At 32.6% G+C, this 21,195-nt stretch overlaps 1 protein-coding gene across 1 annotated transcript in view; it reads left to right on the top strand.

The window, feature by feature from the left end:
• LOC119609951 (discoidin domain-containing receptor 2-like) overlaps window positions 1-21,195 on the top strand; it is a gene marked incomplete at both ends in the record, with an annotated part of 129,201 nt that overhangs the window by 96,423 nt on the left and 11,583 nt on the right. The window contains 6 exon segments of the mRNA XM_037965002.1: window positions 2,002-2,209; window positions 11,971-12,042; window positions 12,045-12,107; window positions 14,795-15,021; window positions 15,809-15,953; window positions 19,052-20,108. Coding sequence (XP_037820930.1) covers window positions 2,002-2,209; window positions 11,971-12,042; window positions 12,045-12,107; window positions 14,795-15,021; window positions 15,809-15,953; window positions 19,052-20,108 — 1,772 coding nt within the window.

Here is a 21,195-nt window from a genome sequence, read left to right as displayed (position 1 = left end):
ATCAACCATAGAGTCTGTAGTCTGTCGACTATGGAGACCACAGTCTGACGACTATGGAGTCTATAGTCTGCCAACTATAGAGACTATAGTCTGATGACTATAAATATTGTATTCTATCGAATATAGAAACTACAATCTACCAACTATAGAGAATATAGTCTGTTGACTATAGAGACTATAGTCTGTCAATTATAGAGACTATAATCTGTAGACTGTAGTCTTTCGATTACAAACTATATCTTATCGATTATAGAGACTATAGTCTGTTGATTATAGAGACAATAGTCTGTCGATTGTAGACTATATTCTGTCGACTATAGAGACTATAATCTCCCCACTATAGAGACTATACCCTGTTGACTATTGAGACTATAGTCTGTCGACTATTAAAATTATAGTCTGTCAACTACTGAAACTATAGTCAGTCGACTATAGAGACTATAGACTACCGAATACAAAGACAATAGTCCGTCGAATATAGAGGCTATAGTCTATCATCTACAGAGTCTGTAGTCTGTCGACTATACAGACTATAGTTTGACGTCTATGGAGACTATAGTCTGTCGACTTTAGAGCCTATAGTCCGCCAACTATAAAGACTATAGTCTATCAACCTTAGCGTCTGTAGTCTGTAGACTATGCAAACTACAGTCTGACGATTATGGAGACTATAATCTGCCATCTATAGAGAATATAGTCTGTCAACTATAGAGACTATAGTCTATCGACTATAGAGACTATAGTCTATCGATTATAGAGTCTGTCGACTGTAGTTTCTCGACTACAGACTACTTTTTATCGATTATAGAGGCTATTGTCGGTCGATTACAGACTATATTCTATGGATTATAGAGACAATAGTCTGTCGATTGTAGACTATATTCTGTCGACTATAGAAACTATGGCCTGTTGACTATTGAGACTATCGCCTGTCTACTATTGAAACTATAGTCTGTCAACTATAGAAACTATAGTCAGCCGATTATAGAGACTATATTCTATCGAATGTAGAGACTATAGTCTGTCGAATATAGAGGCAATAGTCTATCATCTATAGAGTCTGTGACTATACAGACTATAGTCTGCCGACTTTAGAGACTATAGTCCGCCAACTATAGATACTATAGTCTGTCAACTATAGAGTCTGTAGTTTATCAACTTTTGAGTCTATAGTCTATCAACTATAGAGTCTGTAGTCTGCCAACTATAGAGTCTGTAGTCTGCCAACTATAGAGACTATAGTCTGTTAACTATAGAGACTATAGTCTGCCAACTATAGAGACTACAGTCTATAAACTATAGAGACTATAGGCAATCTGTCGATTATAGAGTCTATCGACTATAGTCTGATGAGTATAGAGACTGTATTTTTTCGAATATAGAAACTATAGTCTGCCGACTGTAGAGTCTATAGTCTGTTGACTAAGATAGTAAAGTCTGTCGTACATAGAGACTATAGTCTGTCGACTACAGAGATTATAGTCTGTCAACTATAGGGACTATAGTCTGTCGACGGTAGAGAATATAGTCTATCAACTATAAAGACTATAATCTGACGACTATAGAGGCTATAGTCTGTCGATTATAGGGACTATAGTTTGTCGACTATAGAGACTATAGTATATCGAATATAGAGGCTATAGCCTGCCGACTATAAAGACTGTAGTTTGCCGACTATAGATACTATAGTCTGCCTAGTATAGAGACTAAAGTCTGTCGACTATAGAGACGATAGTCTGTTGGCAATATATATTACTGTCGACTATAGATACTACAGTCTATCGTCTATAGAGACTATAGTCTGTCGACTATAGGGACTGTAGCCTTTAGACACTATTATCCGGAAACATAACAGGAAATTAGTCTAAAGGCTACATTATCAACAAAATTTCGCTCCAATTTTTCATCACACTCTCTCTCTCTCTCTCTCTCCTTTTTTTATTGCATTACTTTACTTTCATTAATATCCACTTACATTTTTTTTCTCTTCTTTTTTTACAGGTTTTCGTTCATGCCAAAGTCTTTTTTAGCATTGGTGGACGACAGTATATTGGTGAACCAGTACAATTTTCTTATATGCCAGATACGATATTGGATCACGCTCGCGACGTGACAATCAAATTACATCATCGTTTGGGTAAATATCTACAATTGCATTTATATTTTGCGGCACGTTGGCTGATGTTAAGTGAGATTACATTTATATCAGGTAAGTGGTGGAAAAAAAAGAAAAATATTTTTCAGATTTCTTGAGAGTTTTTTTTTTCGATGTTATTCTTAATAATGTAATAAAACTATTTGCAACAAATTGTTGAACACACAAAAAAAATGGTTGTCAAGTCACCGAGGGAAATAAAATTGAACAAATATAAAATTTTTTAGAAAAATTTTAGCTTAAATGATATTTAAATGTTCTAAGTTTTGATTATTACTTCGAAATGCTTAAGCACTTAGCTCACTTCCTAATAATCTCAATTCTACTCTAATTATCTTTAATTCATTCAATAAATCTTTTTACAATTTTCTTTTCATTACCCATCTTTTATTGCCTTTGTCCATATTACAAGGTCAAGCAGCTGCCTACAAATCTCAAACATTATCATAATACATTCTCAATCATTAAATCCTTGAATACATTTTCCATTTGCCTAACTATCCTCTAGTGTTTTTTTTGCATTTTTTTGTAGGCAAAACTTTTCATTTAGTTAATCTACCACATTTTAAACAAATATTTTTCATCATTTGGCCAATGCACTTAACTTACTAAAGATTGATGGGGGAAAAATATAAAAATTAATTCTTCAAAATTCAATTAGTAAAGATTATGCATGCAAAAATGGCAGAAAATACTTGCTAAGGAAAAAAAAAAAAGTTAAATGCAAAAGTATAGTATGGAAAAAAATGGTTTAAACAAAAAAAAAAAAACAAGTACGAATAAATGAATGAAATTAAATTGAAATTAATATTGATTTCCTTTTAATGGAATGAAATGAATTGTATGAAAATGCAGTTCCATGATGCTATTTTCCTACTACCATTTTTTCACAAATGTAAATAAAGATGATATCGATGAAACACAGCAAGAAATTAGAAAAACTTTTATCTGAAATTTATCTTAGATACTGTAGATTAGAGACTACTTATCATATAAAGATATCTATTCCAGAAGCAGTATACAGTAGATTCTGTAGTCGAGAGACTATAGCCTCTGCAGTAGAGAGAATATACCCTCTATAGTTGAATGACTATAGACTCTATCTTTGTGAGACTATTTATACTATAGTCGTGAAGTAGCGATGATCGACTATAGCCTCTAGAAGCACAATAGTCGAGAGACTATAGCTTCCTTAGTTGAGAGACAATAGCCTCTACAGTCAAGAGAATATAGCATTTACAGTCGACAGACTATATAGTCTATAGCATAGGGAACGTAGACTCTATAGTATAGAGACTATATAGCTTCCTTAGAAGACAATAGCCTTTATAGTCGAGAGAATTTAGCTTCTACTGTCGAAAAAATAAGTGTTTACAGTCGACAGACTATAGGCTCTAAAGTCTAAAGAGTAGAGGCTGTATAATCTAGAGGCTATAGGCTCTGTAGTCTAGAGACTATAGCATCTTTATTCTGTAAACTATAGCTATTGCATCCTTAGTCAAGAGAAAATAGCCTTCATAGTCGACATATTATAGCATCTAAAGTCGAGAGAATATAGTCTCTACTATAACCTTTATAGTCATCAGAATATAGCCTCTACAGTCGAGCGCTTATGGCATTGACAGTCAAGAGACTATAGAGACTGAAGTCGGGAAAAATATATACTGTAGTCTAGAGACTATCGTCGATATACTATATAGATACACTATAGTCGAGAGACAATTGCTTTTATAGTTGAGAGACTATTGCCTATAGAGGCACCGTATATAGTTGAGGGATTGTAGCCTCTATGGTCGAGAGGTTATCGATACATAATCTGGAGACTATAGCCTTCTATATTCGAGACTATTGTTACTGTAGGCGAGAAGCTGTAGACACTATAGTCAGGAGACTATAGATACTATAGTGGGAAAACTGTAGCCACAATAGTCGGGAGGCTAAAGGCACTGTAGTCGCGAAACTATATCTACTATAGTCGGGTGCCTCTATAGTTGCAAGACTATATATTTGAGATAATGTGTCTGCTATAGTCAAGAGATTATGGACGCTATATAAACCCTATATGCTCTATAGCCGACTGTCCACAAACGGTAGTCCCTAGCTACTATGAACTTTTAAGTGTTATATATGACTTCTAACTTTATTTTCAAATCTATAATTTTTCATAAGCAAATTTCTCTCAGTGTTTATATATTTGCTCATATTAAACTGCAATATTCCCTTCATCGTTTTGTTTTTTTTTTTTTTTTTTTCATTTAATATTATTTTTCCATTGAAATCAGTTACGAGTTCGAAATTTTTTTTTTTTTTTATTTTCAGCTTCTGTACTGCATGCATATTAACAATTACTAAACTCATTTTTAGCATTTTAAGTATAACAGCTAGTATGTATTACTAGTTTTTTTTGTTGTAATCTAGAGCAGAGATTTTATAGATTTCAAATATACTTGCTACACAAACACGTTTATCATTTATTCATATTATTAGGATGTTAGAGAGTAAAACTGTATTATTACAAAGTAATATTGAAATGGAAATTTTTCAAAATGCTATATATACACTATATATGTACACGATTTGCTCGGAAAATCGGAAGATCTGTCTGGTTTGTTAAAAGATATGATGCTGAAATTTGAAAAGTAAATCAGATCAGCGCATAATCTGATAAAACTTTAACTTATTTTTATTCAGTATTTCTTCAACACAATCAAAGTTGACTCCAAAGTATGATGCATTTGTTACTGTCTAACTGAACCTAAAATATCTAATACTACCTCCACCCCATAAAATTCAGCACACTTACTTGCATTCATTTATCCTTATTTTCCAATAAAAAAAGGGACAAAAATCTTTTTCATGATTTTTTCCACTCCCTGTCATGCAATAAGCACAATTGCTGCAAACAGCAGCAATATTATTCAACAATAACAATAGTAGCAATAGCAACAACACAGCAATTTAGATTATTTGCAAAAATAATGATCACAAAAAAAAAAGAAAAAATCAAAAGTAACTGAATATAAAACAATATTAAAGCATTTAAAGAAAGTTCCCTTTGTTATCGACATAATGTTTTACAAAAGCACAAGCATAAAAGCTTAAAATTGATTTTAGATATTAAAAATATTAAGAGCAATTGATTTTGCAGTAAGTAGCAGGTGGGATAGTAGATATTCCCCTTACAAATTTTATAGAGCAGAATTAATTAAAAGTTGCTTTTTTTGGAGAGGAAAAAGAAAATATAATTTGAATATTGAAAATGTCATAAAAAAGTACATGTAGCAGTAACAGTTTTATTTTAGTAGAAAGTAAATTAAATGACTGACTGGGGAATTAAAAAAAAATTGTAATCATAAAGAATATTTAGAATGACAGTTATTAATGTAGTCAAATGACATAAGTTTCACCAAACTACGAAGACTATCGATTAAAAATCGCTAGAGAACAATTTAGATTTTAATGAAAATTTAATATTTATTTTTAGCGAAAACGTTCTTTTTTTAGCGAAAACGTTCTTTTTTTAGCGAAAACGTTCTTTTAAAATTAAAGTTTTAGCGGAAAATTTCATTTTTAGTAAAAAATTAAATTTTTAGTGAAAATTTTAATTTTAAGTGAAAAATTAAATTTTAAGTGAAAAATTTAATTTTTAGTGAAAAATTTTAATTTGATTAAAAAAATTTAAATTCTAGTAAAAAATTAAATTTTTTGTAAAAAAAAATTAAATTTTTTGTAAAAAACTGAATTTTAAGTGAAAATTTTAATTTCTATAGAAAAATATAATTTTTAGTAAAAAATTAAATTTTATTGAAAAATTGAATATTTAGTGAAACATTAAATTTTTGGTGAAGAATAAAATTTTTATTAAAAAATTAAATTTTAATTGAAAAATTGAACTAACTAGACTGAACTAGAACTAACAGAACTGAACTAGAACTGAACTAGAACTGAACTAGAAACTGAACTAGAACTGAACTAGAACTGAACTAGAACTGAACTAGAACTGAACTAGAACGAACAAACTGAACTAGACTGAACTAGAACTGAACTAGAACTGAACTAGAACTGAACTAGAACTGAACTAGAAGAACTGAACTAGAACTGAACTAGAACTGAACTAGAACTGAACTAGAACTGACTAGAACTGAACTAGAACTGAACTAGAACTGAACTAGAACTGAACTAGAACTGAACTAGAACTGAACTAGAACTGAACTAGAAATGAACTAGAACTGAACTAGAACTGAACTAGAACTGAACTAGAACTGAACTAGAACTGAACTAGAACTGAAACTAGAACTAGAACTTGTACTAGAACTAGAACTTAACTAGAACTAGAACTTAACTAGAACTAGAACTTAACTAGAACTAGAACTGAACTAGAACTAGAACTAGAACTAGAACTAGAACTGAACTAGAACTGAACTAGAACTGAACTTAGAACTGAACTAGAACTGAACTAGAACTGAACTAGAACTGAACTAGAACTGAACTAGAACTGAACTAGAACTGAACTAGAAACTGAACTAGAACTGAACTAGAACTGAACTAGAACTGAACTAGAACTGAACTAGAACTGAACTAGAACTGAACTAGAACTGAACTAGAACTGAACTAGAACTGAACTAGAACTGAACTAGAAACTGAACTAGAACTGAACTAGAAACTGAACTAGAACTGAACTAGAACTGAACTAGAAACTGAACTAGAACTGAACTAGAACTGAACTAGAACTGAACTAGAACTGAACTAGAACTGAACTAGAACTGAACTAGAACTGAACTAGAACTGAACTAGAACTGAACTAGAAACTGAACTAGAACTGAACTAGAACTGAACTAGAACTGAACTAGAACTGAACTAAACTGAACTAGAACTGAACTAGAACTGACTAGAATCCTGAACTAGGAACTGAACTAGAACTGAACTAGAACTGAACTAGAACTGAACTAGAACTGAACTAGAACTGAACTAGAACTGAACTAGAACTGAAACTAGAACTGAACTAGAACTGAACTAGAACGAACTAGAACTGAACTAGAACTGAACTAGAACTGAACTAGAACTGAACTAGAACTGAACTAGAACTGAACTAGAACTGAACTAGAACTGAACTAGAACTGAACTAGAACTGACTAGAACTGAACTAGAACTGAACTAGAACTGAACTAGAACTGAACTAGAACTGAACTAGAACTGAACTAAACTGAACTAGAACTGAACTAGAACTGAACTAGACTGAACTAGAACTGACTAGAACTGAACTAGAACTGAACTAGAACTGAACTAGAACGAACTAGAACTGAACTAGAACTGAACTAGAACTGAACTAGAACTGAACTAGAACTGAACTAGAACTGAACTAGAACTGAACTAGAACTGAACTAGAACTGAACTAGAACTGAACTAGAACTGAACTAACTGAACTAGAACTGAACTAGAACTGAACTAGAACTGAACTAGAACTGAACTAGAACTGAACTAGAACTGAACTAGAACTGAACTAGAACTGAACTAGAACTGAACTAGAACTGAACTAGACTGAACTAGAACTGAACTAGAACTGAACTAGAACTGAACTAGAACTGAACTAGAACTGAACTAGAACTGAACTAGAACTGAACTAGAACTGAACTAGAACTGAACTAGAACTGAACTAGAACTGAACTAGAACTGAACTAAACTGAACTAGAACTGAACTAGAACTGAACTAGAACTGAACTAGAACTGAACTAGAACTGAACTAGAACTGAACTAGAACTGAACTAGAACTGAACTAGAACTGAACTAGAACTGAACTAGAACTGAACTAGAACTGAACTAGAACTGAACTAGAATGAACTAGAACTGAACTAGAACTGAACTAGAACTGAACTAGAACTGAACTAGAACTGAACTAGAACTGAACTAGAACTGAACTAGAACTGAACTAGAACTGAACTAGAACTGAACTAACTGACTAGAACTGAACTAGAACTGAACTGAACTACTGAACTAGAACTGAACTAGAACTGAACTAGAACTGAACTAGAACTGAACTAGAACTGAACTAGAACTGAACTAGAACTGAACTAGAACTGAACTAGAACTGAACTAGAACTGAACTAGAACTGAACTAGAACTGAACTAGAACTGAACTAGAACTGAACTAGAACTGAACTAGAACTGAACTAGAACTGAACTAGAACTGAACTAGAACTGAACTAGAACTGAACTAGAACTGAACTAGAACTGAACTAGAACTGAACTAGAACTGAACTAGAACTGAACTAGAACTGAACTAGAACTGAACTAGAACTGAACTAGAACTGAACTAGAACTGAACTAGAACTGAACTAGAACTGAACTAGAACTGAACTAAACTGAACTAGAACTGAACTAGAACTGAACTAGAACTGAACTAGAACTGAACTAGAACTGAACTAGAACTGAACTAGAACTGAACTAGAACTGAACTAGAACTGAACTAGAACTGAACTAGAACTGACTAGAACTGAACTAGAACTGAACTAGAACTGAACTAGAACTGAACTAGAACTGAACTGGAACTGAACTGGAACTGAACTAGAACTGAACTAGAACTGAACTAGAACTGAACTAGAACTGAACTAGAACTGAACTAGAACTGAACTGGAACTGAACTGGAACTGAACTAGATCTGAACTAGAACTGAACTAGAACTGAACTAAACCTGAACTAGAACTGAACTTAAACTGAACTAAAACTGAACTAGAACTGAACTAGAACTGAACTAGAACTGAACTAGAACTGAACTAGAACTGAACTAGAACTGAACTAGAACTGAACTAGAACTGAACTAGAACTGAACTAGAACTGAACTAGAACTGAACTAGAACTGAACTAGAACTGAACTAGAACTGAACTAGAACTGAACTAGAACTGAACTAGAACTGAACTAAACTGAACTAGAACTGAACTAGAACTGAACTTGAACTGAACTAGAACTGAACTAGATCTGAACTAGAACTGAACTAGAACTGAACTAAACTGAACTAAACCTGAACTAGAACTGAACTAAACTGAACTAAACTGAACTAGAACTGAACTAGAACTGAACTAGAACTGAACTAGAACTGAACTAGAACTGAACTAGAACTGAACTAGAACTGAACTAGAACTGAACTAGAACTGAACTAGAACTGAACTAGAACTGAACTAGAACTGAACTAGAACTGAACTAGAAGAACTAGAAATGAACTAGAACTGAACTAGAACTGAACTAGAACTGAACTAGAACTGAACTAGAACTGAACTAGAACTGAACTAGAATTGAACTAGAACTGAACTAGAACTGAACTAGAACTGAACTAGAACTGAACTAGAACTGAACTAGAACTAACTAGAACTGAACTAGAACTGAACTAGAACTGAACTAGAACTGAACTAAACTGAACTAGAACTGAACTAGAACTGAACTAGAACTGAACTAGAACTGAACTAGAACTGAACTAGAACTGAACTAGAACTGAACTAGAACTGAACTAGAACTGAACTAAACTGAACTAGAACTGAACTAGAACTGAACTAGAACTGAACTAGAACTGAACTAGAATGAACTAGAAATGAACTAGAACTGAACTAGAACTGAACTAGAACTGAACTAGAACTGAACTAGAACTGAACTAGAACTGAACTAGAACTGAACTAGAACTGAACTAGAACTGAACTAGAACTGAACTAGAACTGAACTAGAACTGAACTAGAACTGAACTAGAACTGAACTAGAACTGAACTAGAACTGAACTAGAACTGAACTATAACTGAACTAGAACTGAACTAGAACTGAACTAGAACTGAACTAGAACTGAACTAGAACTGAACTAGAACTGAACTAGAACTGAACTAGAACTGAACTAGAACTGAACTAGAACTGAACTAGAACTGAACTAGAACTGAACTAGAACTAAACTAGAACTGAACTAGAACTGAACTAGAACTGAACTAGAACTGAACTAGAACTGAACTAGAACTGAACTAGAACTGAACTAGAACTGACTAGAACTGAACTAGAACTGAACTAGAACTGAACTAGATCTGAACTAGATCTGAACTAGAACTGAACTAGAACTGAACTAAAACTGAACTAAACCTGAACTAGAACTGAACTAAAACTGAACTAAAACTGAACTAGAACTGAACTAGAACTGAACTAGAACTGAACTAGAACTGAACTAGAACTGAACTAGAACTGAACTAGAACTGAACTAGAAATGAACTAGAATGAACTAGAACTGAACTAGAACTGAACTAGAACTGAACTAGAACTGAACTAGAACTGAACTAGAACTGAACTAGAACTGAACTAGAACTGAACTAGAACTGAACTAGAACTGAACTAGAACTGAACTAGAACTGAACTAGAACTGAACTAGAACTGAACTAGAACTGAACTAGAACTGAACTAGAACTGAACTAGAACTGAACTAGAACTGAACTAGAACTGAACTAGAACTGAACTAGAACTGAACTAGAACTGAACTAAACTGAACTAGAACTGAACTAAACTGAACTAGAACTGAACTAGAACTGACTAGAACTGAACTAGAACTGAACTAGAACTGAACTAGAACTGAACTAGAACTGAACTAGAACTGAACTAGAACTGAACTAGAACTGACTAGAACTGAACTAGAACTGAACTAGAACTGAACTAGAACTGAACTAGAACTGAACTAGAACTGAACTGGAACTGAACTGGAACTGAACTAGAACTGAACTAGAACTGAACTAGAACTGAACTGAACTGAACTAGAACTGAACTAGAACTGAACTAGAACTGAACTAGAACTGAACTAGAACTGAACTGGAACTGAACTGGAACTGAACTAGAACTGAGACTAGAACTGCACAGAACTGAACTGGAAACTGAACTTGAACGACAGAACTGAACTAGAACTGAACTAGAACTAAAATTTACTTCAAATACAATTTTCTGTTATTTCTTAAGTAAAATGAACCCTATTTAAAATTTAAATCATGTTGCTATTTTACAAATGCTAAATATGCAGGGTACTCATGCACTTAGACTTTTATTTAAACTTCATTTGAGAAAAAAATTCCATAAGGACATCTCTGACAACAGAAAAATACCAGAAGTAATGAAAAGTAAATCGCAAAATTGTTGACTTATTTGATAAAACAACAATCCTTTGGAAAATAAACGCAATTCTCTAAGAAAAAATAAATATTTTAAAAACAAATATGTAAAAAAGTAAAGAGCAACAAATGAGAAAATAACAAAAATTACAATACCTAAACAAACATGTGTATGTAGGTTTATATGTATATGTAAGTAACAGTATTTCCTGGAAAGGCCAGCAACATCAAACATATATTATTTCTAAGGAATACTTTCAATTTATAACATATATACCAACACCCACTTCTTAACATGGCATCCTTTTGCCGCCACTCTGAGAAGCATTTTTTCCTTGTATTTAAGAAACCTGCAAGACAGTAGTGTAAATATATGCAAACTATATGTAAATAATCGTTAGTCTTAGACTCAACAAAATACATGGTAGACGGTAGAAGATGTGGGTAAATATATTTGAAAGGATTCTGATGGAGCTGGTAGTAAATAACAAAAACAAAATGAAGTAAAATCTGCATAACAATAAAAACAAATGTTGACATTGAATATTAAAATTACAAAAAGAAAAAAAAAAAACAGAAAATGATTTTGTGCTTAAGACGACAGAAAAGTTAAAGATTAAAGTATTTAAATTTAAAGAGAATTTAATTTATTAAAGTAATTTTTTTCTATAAATAACAATATTTACTTGATGTATTTGCAGCTCCTGTAATAGGAAACTTTACTGATGAAGAGTTTATGGGTCCCAGTGGTTCACAAGATAATTCTGAATATCCCTTCAAAGAGATGAAGTAGCCAGAGTGCCCTTTAGCAGAGATCGTAACAACTATATGCCATCAGGTGAAAACAAAATTTGTATTAATTATAATAATATTTTTTTTTAAATTGTAAACATTTCTTTAAATTCTAAATTAAACTCTACTTCCCATTTCTATTCCTTAATTATCCTGTATCTTTTTTTTTGCAGCAGTTGTGCTCACTTCTTATTTGGTCTTCTTTTGATTTATAGTAATTTTCATAAAAGCAAAAAAAAAAAACAAAAACAAAAAACATTTTTTAATAAATTTTCTATGAAAAATAAACCAGGACACCTAACCGCAGCAAACCGGAAAATATTACAAAATATTTTTTCCACATTTTCACACCACATAAGCCAAACTTATATTCGCAGACTTGTTTTTATTTAATACAAAAAAATAAGGGCACAACCAAGAATGAAACAGAAAAAAAGATGTACACAAACTCAACTACAGTCAGCAACAAAAGTACACAAAAAATTTTATATCGAAATGTGGAAAACGTTGTAACATCCATATGCATATAAACGTAGTAGTAGTCACTTTCCTTGATAAACATTACAAAACATGTTTAAAATAAAATGTTGCATTCTCTAACATTTAAAACAGAAAACACTAGAAACCAGCATGATAAAGGCAATATATATCCTGAAACAATATCATGTTATACACAGACACTAACTCATACCTCAACGACAACTGGAAACTAGAACTACAGCTAAAAAGAATATTAAATGTATAAAAAATGAATGAATGGTCAGAAATAGGATATGTAAAGCATTTGAGAAATATAATCGACCATCCGGCACCATCTAAATACACATGTATGTATAACTAGAGAAATTAGCAAGAATACCAGTTGTAATTCAGTTCTAGTTCAGTTCCTAGTTCAGTTCTAGTTCAGTTCTAGTTCAGTTCTAGTTCAGTTCTAGTTCAGTTCTAGTTCAGTTCTAGTCAGTTCTATTCAGTTCTAGTTCAGTTTCTAGTTCAGTTCTAGTTCAGTTCTAGTTCAGTTCTAGTTCAGTTCTAGTTCAGTTCTAGTTCAGTTCTAGTTCAGTTCTAGTTCAGTTTTAGTTCAGTTTTAGTTCAGTTTTAGTTCAGTTCTAGTTCAGTTCTAGTTCAGTTCTAGTTCAGTTCTAGTTCAGTTCTAGTTCAGTTCTAGTTCAGTTCTAGTTCAGTTCTAGTTCAGTTCAAGTTCACTTCTAGTTCAGTTCTAGTTCAGTTCTAGTTCAGTTCTAGTTCAGTTCTAGTTCAGTTCTAGTTCAGTTCTAGTTCAGTTCTAGTTCAGTTCTAGTTCAGTTCTAGTTCAGTTCTAGTTCAGTTCTAGTTCAGTTCTAGTTCAGTTCTAGTTCAGTTCTAGTTCAGTTCTAGTTCAGTTCTAGTTCAGTTCTAGTTCAGTCTAGTTCAGTTCTAGTTCAGTTCTAGTTCAGTTCTAGTTCAGTTCTAGTTCAGTTCTAGTTCAGTTCTAGTTCAGTTCTAGTTCAGTTCTAGTTCAGTTCTAGTTCAGTTCTAGTTCAGTTCTAGTTCAGTTCTAGTTCAGTTCTAGTTCAGTTCTAGTTCAGTTCTAGTTCAGTTCTAGTTCAGTTCTAGTTCAGTTCAGTTCTAGTTCAGTTCAGTTCTAGTTCAGTTCAGTTCTAGTTCAGTTCAGTTCTAGTTCAGTTCAGTTCTAGTTCAGTTCTAGTTCAGTTCTAGTTCAGTTCTAGTTCTCTAGTTCAGTTCTAGTTCAGTTCTAGTTCAGTTCTAGTTCAGTTCTAGTTCAGTTCTAGTTCAGTTCTAGTTCAGTTCTAGTTCAGTTCTAGTTCAGTTCTAGTTCAGTTCTAGTTCAGTTCTAGTTCAGTTCTAGTTCTAGTTCAGTTCTAGTTCAGTTCTAGTTCAGTTCTAGTTCAGTTCTAGTTCAGTTCTAGTTCAGTTCTAGTTCAGTTCTAGTTCAGTTCTAGTTCAGTTCTAGTTCAGTTCTAGTTCAGTTCTAGTTCAGTTCTAGTTCAGTTCTAGTTCAGTTCTAGTTCAGTTCTAGTTCAGTTCTAGTTCAGTTCTAGTTCAGTTCTAGTTCAGTTCTAGTTCAGTTCTAGTTCAGTTCTAGTTCAGTTCTAGTTCAGTTCTAGTTCAGTTCTAGTTCAGTTCTAGTTCAGTTCTAGTTCAGTTCTAGTTAAGTTCTAGTTAAGTTCTAGTTCAGTTTTAGTTCAGTTCTAGTTCAATTTTAGTTAAGTTCTAGTTCACTTCTAGTAATATGTTAGTTCTAGGTCAGTTGCAGTTTTAGTTTAGTACTAGTTCTGTTGTTTTCCGGTTTTGACGTATAGTATAAAAAATAGAACCCAAAAAACTGCCAAAATGTGTTCAATTATAATTTTGGTTTAGGCCCACCCGTTAGGTTTCATTAATGTAGTAAATTTGAGTGGGAAGTACGACTCAGTTAGATTTCTAATAAAAAACATAAATCTTTTGAAAAACTTTATTATGAATAAAAATGCTCAATTGTACTTTATTTTTTTTTGCTTTATCCATATCGTAACCACATCCATCCTTCCCCCTCACTCTTTTACATTATTTCATTTTTAAATATATCCTTAATACTTGTGTTTATTATTATCTCTATTTTGTTTTTTAAATACAATACATATTTTGTGTTTCTTTTTTCTTCTTCTGCAACATCAGTTTTCCTGCTGTTGTATCTTGCATAGCGTTTCATTTGTTTTGCCAACGTTTTTATTATTATTTTTTTATTTCTTGCAGTAATTGCACCAAAACCCATCGACCAGGAACCGGATTCAAGTTTCGTTGGCATTTTAATCACTGTCCTTACAACAATTATTTTACTTTTGGTTGCCATAATACTGGCGATAATTGCCCGTAATAAACGTGGACATGGCGGTAATGTTTTGGATGCCTTCCAACATAATTTTAATCCTGACACATTGGGTGGCGTTGACAATAAACGTTTAAATTGCAATGGTATGAAGGTAAGTGTGTTGCAAAAAAAATAATAATAATTATTTAAGATAACAAATTAAAAAATAGTGAAAAATGAGGAAAGAAAGACAGTTTAATGAATAATAAAACGGCTTAATTATTAAAAGTGGAATGTTGCAAAAAGAACAAGATTTTACAAATTTTGAATTCAATGATGACTTATTAGTAAATCTAGGGTGTTAAAATGAACAATAACTAAATTATTCTAAAACAGAACTAGAACAGAACTAGAACAGAACTAGAAAAGAACTAGAACAGAACTAGAACAGAACTAGAACAGAACTAGAACATAACTAGAACAGAACTAGAACAGAACTAGAAAAGAACTAGAACAGAACTAGAACAGAACTAGAACAGAACTAGAACAGAACTAGAACAGAACTAGAACAGAACTAGAACAGAACTAGAACAGAACTAGAACAGAACTAGAACAGAACTAGAACAGAACTAACAGAACTAGAACAGAACTAGAACAGAACTAGAACAGAACTAGAACAGAACAGAACTAGAAACAGAACTAGAACAGAACTAGAACAGAACTACAGAACTAGAACAGAACTAGAACAGAACTAGAACAGAACTAGAACAGAACTAGAACAGAACTAGAACAGAATTAGACAGAACTAGAACGGAACTAGAACAGAACTAGAACAGAACTAGAACAGAACTAGAACAGAACTAGAACAGAACTAGAACAAAACAGATATAGAACAGAACTAGAATACATGTTTCCTTTGCTTTACTTTATTTTAAAAATAGTATTTTTCCAACTTTCAGGCCGTCACCATGGAACCCGATAGTGAGTCCATAGACAAATCAAGTTTATATCATGAACCGTTTAATGTCAACATGTACACAAGTGCAGCTAGTGCTTGTTCCATAAACGATCTGCAACGACAACATGTATCACCAGATTACACAGGTAAATTTATTAACTTGTATAAAACAATATCAACAACAATTATTTACACGCAGCAGAAAACAAAAAATTGAAAAACTTTTATGAAAATTAATTAACAAGAAGAACAAAATGAAAATAAAACACAAAATTTCTCTTATTCCCCAGGAGTTTTGTAACATAATTCCATAATGACATGATACAACTCGTATGTCAATGTAGCAATTTAATTGCGCGACATGTCACGATGAAACAATGAAAAAATATTGCGAACAGAAAAAAATTTAACAATGTCATGTCACAGTTTAATAGTAACACAAAAAAGCTATGTACAACCAGTCATAGTTTTCGTTAAAGTTTTTTTTTTTTTGCTTTTCAGTTTGTTGTGTATGTAGTAAAACTGCAAGAATTTATGCTTAATCCAAACATGTTGCAGGGTATGATATACAATAGAAAAAAAACAAATGTTCAAATGTGTAGAAAAAAAGTCAATCTAAATTGGACATGCACAATTTGTAATGAATTCTAATGTTTTTAGCAAGTTTATTTTTTTAGATTTTTTTTGGAAAAATTGAGAGAAAACTATTAAGCCCTCTAGGAATTTAATTGGAGTACACAGCATGTATCCTGTTTTCCATGTAGATCTAACATGGAAAAAGTAATGTAAAATTTCCTAAAAAAGGAGTAGTTTTAACAAAAAAAAAAAAAAAAAAAACAAAAAAAATTAGTTCATAGCACCATTTAGGGTCTAATTATACGCATTTTCTGGGAATATATAAACTTAAGGCTTTATCCATATATAAATGCATATTTTATAAACGGTTTATAAATCAAATGTATGGTTTATTTATATTTAATGTTTTTGTATTAAATAAGCTATTAAATTGATTTTTACAATTTAAATTTTTATTTTCAAATATTTCTGCAATTTAATTTATAGATCTCTTTTACTATTGACATACATATGTATGTGAGTATTTGTGTTATCAATTTTACAGCTTAACTTATCACCATATAAACAGCAATAAACAAAAATAAACTACAATATTTATTGCGTGAATATTTAAACAATTAATTATTCATTGCAAATTTTTGACCCATATTTCAATTTCACTGATATTTCTCATATTGATGTGAAAACAGGAGTTAAAGAAAATTAGAATAAATAACTACAAACAATAATATTATGGTTTAATGTATGTTACTATGACGTATAAGTAACACGTCATAAAAAATATTACGTATACGTATTATAGTAAATTGTAAAGGATTGATGTAATTTGGAACTTTGAAATTTACTTTGAAATTTGAACTGTATACAGTCTGGTTCGAAATTACATCAATTCTTAACAACTTAGTATAATACGTATACGTAATAATTTTTTATTAAGTGTTACTTATACGTCATGGTATAAAACATTAAACAATAAAATTGTTGTTTCTAGAATATAGACCAGAATATATACTAGACTGAAGAATAGACAATAGACTAAGATATAGACTAGACTATAGACTAGAATACAGCCTAGACTATAGCCTAGACTATATACTAGACTATAGACTAGAATATAGACTAGAATATAGACTAGACTATAGACTAGACTATAGACTAGACTATAGACTAGACTATAGACTGACTATAGACTAGACTATAGACTAGAACTATAGACTAGACTATAGACTAGACTTATAGACTAGACTATAGACTAGACTATAGACTAGACTATAGACTAGACTATAGACTAGACTATAGACTAGACTATAGACTAGACTATAGACTAGACTATAGACTAGACTATAGACTAGACTATAGACTAGACTATAGACTAGACTATAGACTAGACTATAGACTAGACTATAGACTAGACTATAGACTAGACTATAGACTAGACTATAGACTAGACTATAGACTAGACTATAGACTAGACTATAGACTAGACTTAGACAGACTATAGACTAGACTATAGACTAGACCTATAGACTAGACTATAGACTAGACTATAGACTAGACTATAGACTAGACTATAGACTACTAGACTAGACTATAGACTAGACTATAGACTAGACTATAGACTAGACTATAGACTAGACACTATAGACTAGACTATAGACTAGACTATAGATAGACTATAGACTAGACTATAGACTAGACTATAGACTAGACTATAGACTAGACTATAGACTAGACTATAGACTAGACTATAGACTAGACTATAGACTAGACTATAGACTAGACTATAGACTAGACTATAGACTAGACTATAGACTAGACTATAGACTAGACTATAGACTAGACTATAGACTAGACTATAGACTAGACTATAGACTAGACTATAGACTAGACTATTGACTAGACTATAGACTAGACTATAGACTAGACTATAGACTATAGACTAGACTATAGACTAGACTATAGACTAGACTATAGACTACACTATATACTAGACTATAGACTAGACTATAGACTAGACTATAGACTAGACTATAGACTAGGCTATAGACTAGACTATAGACTAGACTATAGACTAGACTATAGACTAGACTATAGACTAGACTATAGACTAGACTATAGACTAGACTATAGACTAGACTATAGACTAGACTATAGACTAGACTATAGACTAGACTATTGACTAGACTATAGACTAGACTATAGACTAGACTATAGACTAGACTATAGACTAGACTATAGACTAGACTATAGACTAGACTATAGACTAGACTATAGACTAGACTATAGACTAGACTATAGACTAGACTATAGACTAGACTATAGACTAGACTATAGACTAGACTATAGACTAGACTATAGACTAGACTATAGACTAGACTATAGACTAGACTAAATTTTGCTAGGACCAATAAGTGAAAAGTTACACTCATTTGAGTAAAATCCTGTATGACCAAAATGTCTAACTTGACCTCCTCTAAGTCCGGCTGTTCTTGTCCGATAGAGCGGGAATGTGCTGAGAAAATAAAATGGTCGTTTTTTAAATATTCCAAAAAGTGCGACTTTGTTCTAAGAGTATGAGAATAATTTTAACTCTACACTATGAACTAATCCTAAAAATCACACAGATTTTCTGCATTTTCATTTAAATACTTCATTTATTCTGTTTTAGATGTTCCAGATATTGTTTGTCAAGATTATGCTGTGCCGCACATGCAAGATTTGATACCAACACAAAAATCAAATTCTTTATATAGTGGTGCTGGTAGTATTTTAGGCAGTGGTATCGGCGGTGGTGCCAGTTCAAATTGTAGCAATAGTAATTACAATGCAACATTAACTACAAACCGCAACAATACTCTTAACAATATGTTTCATATGAAGATACCACCACCACCGCCACCACCAACTGCCTCAGCACCAACATGCCTAACATCGCAACAAACAACAACATCAGCAGCAGTAAACACAACACTCTCATCGTCGTCATCAGGCTCATCGGCGTCTTCATCATCACATTATGCACTACATCAGCATCAGAATCACCAACAGCAACCGCAAACATCACCAGCATCATCACATTTCGTAGTAGGTGCTACTTCTGCAACACTACTACCACCACCACCGCCAGCACCAACGACAACAGCAGCAATGTCCTCAGAGAAATATTATGCTGCAATGGCAATTTGTAAAGCCAATATGGCGTCAACACTGGCTAACAGCAATGGCAGTAGTAGCAATAATGCAGTACAAGAACAGCAACAGCAGCAAAAAATTGTAAACACTCACTCAAACTCACAGACACAACAGCAACCCGTACAAGTAAATACAGCAACAACAATACCAACTGCCACCGGAACATTGCCAAATGGTAAAAGTGGTTTTCTACAAGGAAATTCTCCAAATACACATACTCTACCTACAAATATCAGTCTAAATTTTGAATCATCAACTTATGGCATTGGTGGTGGCAATACAACGTTGTCATCAGCAACTACTGGTGGTGGAGGTGCAACAGCAGGTGCTGGTACTAATACCAGTTTAACATTGACAAAACCACATCATTACAATTTGACCGAATTGAATGATTTCATGAATAATGCAGATGCTGCAGATGAACTGGCCAATTGTCAGTTGCAAGAATTTCCAAGACATTCTCTTGTTATTGTGGAAAAATTAGGCTGTGGTGTATTTGGAGAATATCATTTGTGCGAAACAAAGGGATTGAGGTAAGTTCTTGAACCTTTTTTGCTAGCGTTAAGAGATATATGGTTAATGGGGGTTTATGCAGATATCTAAATTTGTTTGGTTACTTGGCTTAAATATTTAAAAAAATTAAATATTACAGATGTTTCGAGTTTTTCGAAAATTCGAAAAAAAACATATTAAAATTTTTTAACATCGTTTTTGCTCTTGTAATCTAATATATTTAGTTCAGTTCAAATTCTGTTTTAATTCATTTCTAGTTCAGTTCTAGTTCAGTTCTAGTTCAGTTCTAGTTCAGTTCTAGTTCAGTTCTAGTTCAGTTCTAGTTCAGTTCTAGTTTCAGTTCTAGTTCAGTTCTAGTTCAGTTCGTAGTTCAGTTCAGTAGTTCAGTTCTAGTTCAGTTCTAGTTCAGTTCTAGTTCAGTTCTATGTTCAGTTCTAGTTCAGTTCTAGTTCAGTTCTAGTTCTAGTTCTAGTTCAGTTCTAGTTCAGTTCTAGTTCAGTTCTAGTTCAGTTCTAGTTCAGTGCTAGTTCAGTTCTAGGTCATGTTTTAGTTCAGTTTCTAGTTCAGTTCTAGTTCAGTTCTAGTTCAGTTCTAGTTCAGTTCTAGTTCAGTTCTAGTTCAGTTCTAGTTCAGTTCTAGTTCAGTTCTAGTTCAGTTCTAGTTCAGTTCTAGTTCAGTTCTAGTTCAGTTCTAGTTCAGTTCTAGTTCAGTTCTAGTTCAGTTCTAGTTCAGTTCTAGTTCAGTTCTAGTTCAGTTCTAGTTCAGTTCTAGTTCAGTTCTAGTTCAGTTCTAGTTCAGTTCTAGTTCAGTTCTAGTTCAGTTCTAGTTCAGTTCTAGTTCAGTTCTAGTTCAGTTCTAGTTCAGTTCTAGTTCAGTTCTAGTTCAGTTCTAGTTCAGTTCTAGTTCAGTTCTAGTTCAGTTCTAGTTCAGTTCTAGTTCAGTTCTAGTTCAGTTCTAGTTCAGTTCTAGTTCAGTTCGTTCAGTTCTAGTTCAGTTCTAGTTCAGTTCTAGTTCAGTTCTAGTTCAGTTCTAGTTCAGTTCTAGTTCAGTTCTAGTTCAGTTCTAGTTCAGTTCTAGTTCAGTTCTAGTTCAGTTCTAGTTCAGTTC

The sequence above is a fragment of the Lucilia sericata genome, unplaced genomic scaffold, assembly GCF_015586225.1.
Source record: "Lucilia sericata isolate MDLA Ls3-8-SP2 unplaced genomic scaffold, ASM1558622v1 Contig001092F_arrow, whole genome shotgun sequence".
Taxonomy (NCBI): domain Eukaryota; kingdom Metazoa; phylum Arthropoda; class Insecta; order Diptera; family Calliphoridae; genus Lucilia; species Lucilia sericata.
This window is presented reverse-complemented; position numbering and strand designations above follow the sequence as displayed.